This window comes from Dama dama, chromosome 23, assembly GCF_033118175.1.
Source record: "Dama dama isolate Ldn47 chromosome 23, ASM3311817v1, whole genome shotgun sequence".
Taxonomy (NCBI): Eukaryota; Metazoa; Chordata; class Mammalia; order Artiodactyla; family Cervidae; genus Dama; species Dama dama.
This window is the reverse complement of record NC_083703.1, coordinates 74,227,736-74,235,438: the sequence shown is the minus strand read 5'-3', so window position 1 is coordinate 74,235,438 and position 7,703 is coordinate 74,227,736. Positions and strand designations below refer to the sequence as shown.

At 47.1% G+C, this 7,703-nt stretch overlaps 1 protein-coding gene across 5 annotated transcripts; it reads right to left on the bottom strand.

Moving 5' to 3' along the window:
• Positions 1 to 353: 353 nt before the first annotated feature.
• LOC133045159 (pancreatic trypsin inhibitor) lies at positions 354 to 7,494 on the bottom strand. Of its 5 annotated transcripts, XM_061127370.1 has the most exons (5): positions 7,364 to 7,494; positions 6,436 to 6,485; positions 5,254 to 5,411; positions 1,368 to 1,559; positions 354 to 918 (listed from the first exon to the last, which is right to left on the bottom strand). In XM_061127370.1, the coding sequence occupies exons 3-5, from the start codon at positions 5,345 to 5,347 to the stop codon at positions 908 to 910; spliced, it is 297 nt and encodes a 98-aa protein (XP_060983353.1). In that variant the 5' UTR covers positions 5,348 to 5,411; positions 6,436 to 6,485; positions 7,364 to 7,494; the 3' UTR covers positions 354 to 907. The 5 variants fall into 5 exon arrangements, with proteins under 5 accessions (XP_060983353.1, XP_060983351.1, XP_060983350.1 ...); XM_061127368.1 differs by having other exon boundaries at positions 5,254 to 6,330; positions 6,436 to 7,494; XM_061127367.1 differs by having other exon boundaries at positions 5,254 to 6,485.
• Positions 7,495 to 7,703: the final 209 nt, after the last annotated feature.

Sequence of the window (7,703 nt, the reverse complement as noted above, 5' to 3'; positions counted from 1 at the left end):
GACAGGGAAGGGGGTTTGAAGGACAAATTGACAATTGAGCCTCATGCTCCTTCCTTTCTGCTTCTAAGAATTCATGAAAATAACATGCTCCAAAGTTTGACCTGGCCCAAGAAGTAAAGGACAAAAGTTTTCTTGTTGAGGTGTCTCTCATCAAGTTTTTCGTGTACACTGGCGTGGCCTAAGAGGTAGATGTCAATATAAGGGGTTGGCTCCTTATACTTAGTAGGGTTCAATCTGAGGAGAGGTGGTGGGGAGGTGCCCACCCATCCGCATAAAATGAGAAAGACCACTGTTTCCATGGAACCTATGGGTTAAGGTTCTTAGTTGCAAACAACACAATCCACTCCAGTTAGTTTAAGCAAAATATGAATTTATTTAAAGATAAAGCCAGACTCTTTGAAGCCACAGACATTCAAATCAATGTGAGGAGGAGGCTTTTTTCATGAAAAGACCTCTCCCACCATTGAGCTGAAAACTTGATGACGGAAATTCTACTTTCGCCAGCAGAGGGAGAGCAGTGATGGTGGGGTGGAGGATGATGGTGAGGATGCTGTGGACAAGAATTCCAGATTCAAATCTCAGGCTCTACAGATACTCCAGTCATGAGGAACTTTACTCCTGCATTCATTCCTTCCTTCCTCAAGTATTTCTGGACTGTTTCCTTTGTGCCAGAAATTGTGGGAAATGTGAGGGATAAAGGGAAGATTTGCTTTCTTGGTGCTTAGAGCAAACTGGATGAGATAGGGCTAAAGTAAGTGGCCCTGTGGAGGAAGGAGAGAGACAGACCTTTCTGCTGAGGAGAGGAGGGTTGAGAAGAAAGAAAAGGAGGCTGAAATTTTTCAGAAGCAGCTAGAGCCCAGCTTTGGGTGGGTCTTCCTTGTACTTCAGCATCTCAGGGGAGCACAGTTCACAGGTTCTCTGTAAAAGGAAAGGAACTTGCTTATTGACATCTCTGAAGGCCCAGACCTGGACATTGAACACCCTGACAGGTCCTAGACCATGCCAGAAATGTGCAACCACAGTCCTCCCAGGACCAGGGTAACCAACAAAAAGCAAGGGAGTTTTCCAGGCCGAGGTGGGGCACTGAGGAGCACTCCACACTTGCTCTGCAGAGTGACTGACTCAGGGTTCCCATCTGAAAAATGGGAGCATGTGAGTAGGCTCAGATTATGATGACGGGGCTTCTAGGGGGTGACCTTTCACCAAGCTGGTCCATGGAGGACACGCTCAATCCACAGATACTGCTGCCACTTCTCTTGGGAGGCAGCAAGGAAAAAAATCACTTTTTTTGGAAAGGTGTGTGGTCTTCTGAGCGCCATCACTTTCCCCAGCCCTTCCCCTCTCCCTCTGCCCTGCCCCCGTCTTACTCCAGGGCCTGGTAGCATAACCACAGGTCCTCATGCAATCCTTTGCACTCTTGAAATTGTTGCGCTTAGCTCTGCAGCCGCCATATATAAAGGTCTCGCAGAATCCGGACTTGGTGTTGTAGAAGTATCTGATCAGTTTGGCCTTGCAGGGACCCGTATATGGAGGCTCTAGGCAGAAGTCAGGCCGCTGGGCTGCAGGGATGGGAGGATCTCAGTTAAAGAGAGGGAAGGTCATCACAGCCCAGTCTGCAAGATGAACAACTAAAACGACCAGTTTGTGATAGAGAGTGATGGGGGGGCAGAAGTGTGAAATGTGAAAAGGCCTTTTGATACCCTGCTTTCCAGGACATTATTATTAATGTTGTTAGGTGTGACAATGACAGGGCAATAGTATAAATAATTACATGCCATTAATGAATGTTTATGGATCAATTCGCATGATGCTACTGATTAGTTTCAAAAGTAACACAAAAGGGGGACACATATAAAAATATTCTCCATGTATAAAAATTATTGGAGATGGACAATGGATCCATGGCTTTTATAATACTGTGTTTTCTACATATGTGTGTAGTTGAAACTTCCACCGATAAAAAAGAAAGCATTACTGAGCCCAGTCTCATTCTGCTCAGCTCAGGACCAGCCAATAATCTGGAGAAGAGCTGCTGAAACTAGGAATAACGTTTTAATTGGAAATTGAGCCCACGGAGATGATGGCATGCTACTGTCTCAAGAAAACCATCTTCCCACAGCATGAATTCCTGTTCCTTTTATAGAAAAGAGGGGGAGGGCGAAGAGCCCACGGTGGCAACGATGGTGGCAATTGCTAAACTGGACCACCAAGGGTCGCTAATTTACAGTTATCCCTTGATGAAGGTGCCCACCTGGATGCCAGCCAATGGTTGAGTAGGGCTGCGTGACCCATCACTATTACAAAAGTGTGAGGAAATCATGCCGTAAACGGAGAAAGACATGGTAGAAAACACACCGGTGTTTACTTCGGTTACCACATGGAGACTGGGATAATAGAGTATTGAGGAAATATTGATACTGTGACTTATAAAAGAAATATTAACTTGGTCTGCATCCCATTCCTGGCACAGATCTCCTAAAACATTGGAATTTCCTAAGAGATGAGAGCAAAGGGGAGTCTATTATCATGTGAGGGAGATGACTTTTGTAAAGCCTCAACCAAAGCCAAGAATGGGGGTAAGTTGTTAGGGGAACCAACTGCCTGAATTGGGTGTGGAAATTTTCATTTCTACCTTCCCCTCTTTCATTGTCCCCACATCTCAGGAAGGGGAGAGGGATTGGAAGTTGAATCACTCACAAATGACTAAAGATTTAATGAATCACGATTTGTCATGAAGCCTCCATAGATATCTTAACATAGCAAGTCATTCAGGTGTTTCAAGAGAACTGGAATCAACCCAGGAAACAACACAGGTATATCCTCCATCTTGGCTCACTGGACCACTGCGGCAGCCTGCCCAGGGGCCTCTGTCTCTGCCCTTCGCCCCCTAGAGGCCACGCTCCACACTGCAGCCACAGGACCCTGTTAAAACTTGAGTGCTGTATCGTTGTTCCCATGACCAGTCCCTCAGTGGTTTCCCAGCTCTCTCAGAGTCAAATTCTTGTCCTTATACAGTCCTAGAAGGTTCCTCACGTCCTGCCCCCACGGCCTCTCTGCTTCATCCCCTCCCACTCCCCTCCCCTCACCCACTCAGCTCCAGCCACCCTGCTCTTGGCAGCTGCACAAACACGCCAGACTCCTTTTTGCAGCTTCTGCTTAATGTCTCCTCATCACAGAGGTTTCCCTGACTCTCTGCAGCCTCCCGAATCCCCATAACTCTCCTTCCTCACAACACGCATCATGACCTGGCATAGGATTTTCCTCCATCTTTGTTGTCTGTATCCCTCTTAGAAGGCATATTATTTTACTATATTTTGTTTACAGCTGTTTTCCTACACCAAGAAATATGCTTTTTAGGGGCAAAAAGCATAAGTACTTGATGAATATTTATCAAGGGAATAAATCTCCCATTTCATCCTCATGCCAAGTGCACAGTCATTGAAGAGGCTGATGTAATAAAATTCCTGTTAGTCTGTTTGATGATGAGGCCTTCCTATATACTTATGAGTCTACTTCTAACTTTCTATATCTTGATAGGAAAATAAAATAATAGTCTGACCAGGAGGCAAGAAGAAGAGCTTTGAATTTTGATTGATATTGTACCAGCCTGGAAAAAGCAGTCTTGGCCCCACAAGCAAACTCATAGAAAAGTACTGCAGTTGCTTTTGGAGTGCTCTGCCTGCAGTTGCCTTTGGAGGGAAGACACTTAGCTGTCACTCAGCTCTCTGATTAAATTCTTAATAGAGAAATGATCATATTTGAAAGATAAATTTTTTAGAGGGATGGTGAGGAAATGTAGATAGATGAGTCTTTTGGACTGAAATATTTTGATAGGAAATGGACGTCATTGATCAGGAAAGTCTTTATACTCATGACTGGTAATCTTTTAAAAAACTCATGTAACCTGGTCCCCCTGTTCAGGTGAAGAAACTGCAGATCCCGGAACACACACCATATGAATGCTAGGATCAGGACAAGACACTAACCTGTTACAACCCATTTAATCAAGCACCCACGGAGGAGCCTGGTGGGCTACAATCCATGGGGTCACAAAGCGTCGGACATGACTGAGCAACTTCACTCACTCACTCACTCACCTGATTCTACCAGGAATCCTGATAATGCAGAGAACTGGTAAGGAGTTATGACTATTCTGCTCCACATAATATAGACCCTTGTCTCTGAACCTCAACACAGACACCAATGATAGAAAAGAGTGAGTCTGGGTTTTGTCCCGGACCCTAACGTGTGTGTCTCTACCAACAGCAACCAGTTCCCCAATACCCACTGGGCATCCAGGAGTCAATTCACTTCTGACATTAAATCTACAGAGGAGACCCAGACCCCACAGGGTGGGGGCTGGCTCCCTGAGTTTCACCCACACCTCAAGTGTTGATAACAATTTCTGCGGTCACCTACATGTGTAATCAACTGGCTGTAAATTCAGAGGTTCCATGACCCACCTCCCATGTTCAATAACTTATTAGAGTCACTCATGGAACTCTAAAAAACCCTTTACTTACTGTCCTCAGTTGTTATAAAGCATAAACTCCAGGGACAGACAAATGGAGAAGAAATATCAGTCAAATGGGGACTTGGGGGTGCTGATCCTCCAGACCCTCTTAGGACTCTCCCCCCTCCCAATCCCTTGATGTTTTCACCTCCCCTGAGGCTCTCTGAACCCAATGTTTATGAGTTTTGATTAAAGATTGGAGGTAGGTAATTTGATAGAATCACTGGCCATTGTTGACTGAACACAGTACTTCTCTCCCCAGAGGGAGAGGGTTGATAGTTCTAACCCTTTAATCACCTGATGGCATGTTCTGGAATCCAGTCCCATCCAGACACTATCTAAGGTCCCATCCTTCACTCATCTCATGACTTACAAAAATACAGTGAATTCCTAGAGTTTCAGAAGGCCTGGGGCATGAATCGAGACAAGGATCAAATATGGATTTTGTTATGATGCTATGCGAGGTTCAGGGGCAAGGCAGTGACCAGGAATAGACAGTCTCAGAGATGAGGTCCCTGATGTGGTAAAGTCAGGTGGAATGCTTTTCTCCCCCAAAACTTAACACACAATGATATCTATTGAGAGTCAAAAAATGTCCCTAGAGTGAAAACTGCCCAATTTATAAGAAGAAATCCAGAGAGGGTTGACAACACTCACCCCACCCCTACTCCCCTGTGCCTTCTATGGACTACCCTCCTCCCTCACCCCAACTTTTAGAGGAGAGGTGAGCCAAGACTTACCCTTGGCCTGGTTGCTGGTGTCATACCCTGGGATGCTGGCCACCAGGGTGCCCAGGAGGACCAGAAGGGCTGCAGAGAGGCAGAGCCGGCTCATCTTCGTGGCCTTGCAGGAGGGCTTCTGTGGAAAGCTGGGGGCTGACTGTGCTTTTCAGACCCCACTTGAAGGGTGGGAGCAGGAGATAAGGAGGGGAGTGAGGAAAGGGAAGATCTGGGGTCAGGCTTGAACAGTCTGTAATCTCCCCGCAGAACCAGACTTCCTATTTCTGCCTGCTGGGGCCAAATGCCCAGTAACAGTGTTTCCCAGACTTGACTCTGCCTGTGGGTCTGGTGCAAACACAGATTGTGATTCCACAGGTGGAATCTTGTCCAATATGGTCACTCAGGGAGCATCCCAGCACCTAGGGCAGTGCATGGCCTGTGATGGATGGTCTGTGAGTGGATGAGAGCGAATCAAAAGATGGATAAGTGAACAGCAGTGTGTTAGTTGAAGTCCTCCTTTTCAGTTTCCTGCAGATTCATCACCTCTGGGCATCAGTGCCCCCACCACCACTTGACTCAGACTACAGAGACACCTTTCTGCAACTATTGAGGCAGCATCTCAGCTGCCTGGATGTATACTGCTTATCTGGCACTGGTCCAGGCAGAGGCTGAGCTAGAGGAAGAGCCTGTATCTGTGGCACAAAGCCTGTTTTCTGGGAAGAAAAAGGAGTAAGGGGAGGGGGCAAAGGGGAAGACGGGAGCTGAACATGCCTCCACAGCCTGACCACCTGCTGGCCCTCACCTGGCTTCACACACAGGAGGGTTGTCTACCAGAGTGGACCTCAGAGGACCTTGGAAGATCACCTGTAAGCACAGGTGCTTTCCTCCTGCTTTCTCCCCAGGGATTTTGGGATCAGAGCACCTCAGTTTGAGTCCCGGCTCTGCCTTTTCCTAACTTTGTACTCGAGGATGTAAATCCCCCAGAGCCCCGTGTCTTTACGTGTCCGATGAGATCAGCGCTAACCACATCACAGGGTAGCTGTGGAAACAATGGAGGCAACAGACATATATATTCCTTCTCCCTGAGAAGTCAAAGTCCTGTGTAGTAATAGCAATAATAATAATAAGTAATTGTGACAGTTAACACCTAGTTCCTCCTAGATACAGGCATTATCCTTAAGCCCTTGCTGCATATTAACTTACCTAATCCTCATGATAGTCTTGAAACAGGGGGTGAAGAGCTGTTACTATTTCTTCATGTTGCAGATGAAGAAATTGAAGGCAACAAGAAGTTAAGAAATTTGCTTAAAATCATACATGGTAGAAACAGGGTTTGATCCCAGGAATCTAACTTCAAGTCTGTGCCCCGTGCACTCTGCTGCTTTGTAAAATGTAAGATTCAGGACACATATGAGGGGTGAGACCCACAATGTCTTCACTCATTCTCATCTAGTCACTCCCAGTTAGAGCCATGGTGCACCAAGCCACCATTACACAGTCACCTATCCAGGCACAGATAGGCATCTTCCCACTAACACACACTCACTCACACAAACACACACACTCACACACACCCTGTGCTCCACTCCAGGCTCAAGGAGGAGGGAGATGGGCTCAGTGACCAGAAGCCACAGGAGCAAGTCCAGTCAAATGTCAAGCAGGCCCAGAGCTGGGTGATGAGCTGCAGAGGACATGGGGAGCTGCCTTCCTGCGCAGACACCCTTTCCCTGGAGAAGGGCAGGAGCTTTCAACACCGAGCTGCCCCAGGACAGAAGGGAATCAATAGCCAGTAACTTAACAAACAAGTCACTATGAGTGGAGAGTCTACTCTCTCCTAAGACATCTCACATGCATGATTTCAGTTAGCCTCATATCAATCCTACAACATCTGAGATTCTCATCCCATTTTGTCAAGGAGAAAGCCAAGCCTCAGAGAGGTGAAGTCACTTGCTCAGGACACACGAACAACAGATGGTACAACGAGATTCTAGTTCAGGAGGCCTTCTGATCCTGCTCCTCTTCCTGCCTCAGTGTGTCCATCTGAGACCAGGGAGCAGCAGAAAGCCCACTTCCCACCCTAACAACAGAAACTCTTCTTTTCTCCTGGTTTGTCTCTCATCTGTCCATCTACCTTTGGCTTTCTCTCCCAGTGTCCTCCTCTCCTTCTGGCTCTCCTCCATCTAGTCCAGACTGGAGGCCTCTTGACCCAGAAGCTTCCCCTGATGAGGTATCTACCTTCCCAGTGCCTCAGACATCTTTGGAGAAATTACATGGCAGGAATGTCACAGGGTGTGGGGGAACCACCTTGTTTACACAAGAGCCCTGGCCCCACAGCTTGAACTTCCTGCTCCGCCCTCCAATTCCAACGCCTGAGTGGGGGTGAGGGTGCCTTTAGCTTGCCTTTAGCACCTGCCTTTAGCCTCCCTGAGAAACAGACCCATCAGAGTTGAGTAACATAGGTGGGAAGATGT

Bases quoted from the DNA above. Each gene is read 5' to 3' on its own strand.
- LOC133045159 (XM_061127368.1), bottom strand. From the start codon at position 5,347: ATGAGCCGGCTCTGCCTCTCTGCAGCCCTTCTGGTCCTCCTGGGCACC. The intron at 1,560-5,253 runs GTAAGTCTTGGC...CCATCCCTGCAG, and splicing joins CACCAGCAACCAGGCCAAGG to CCCAGCGGCCTGACTTCTGC.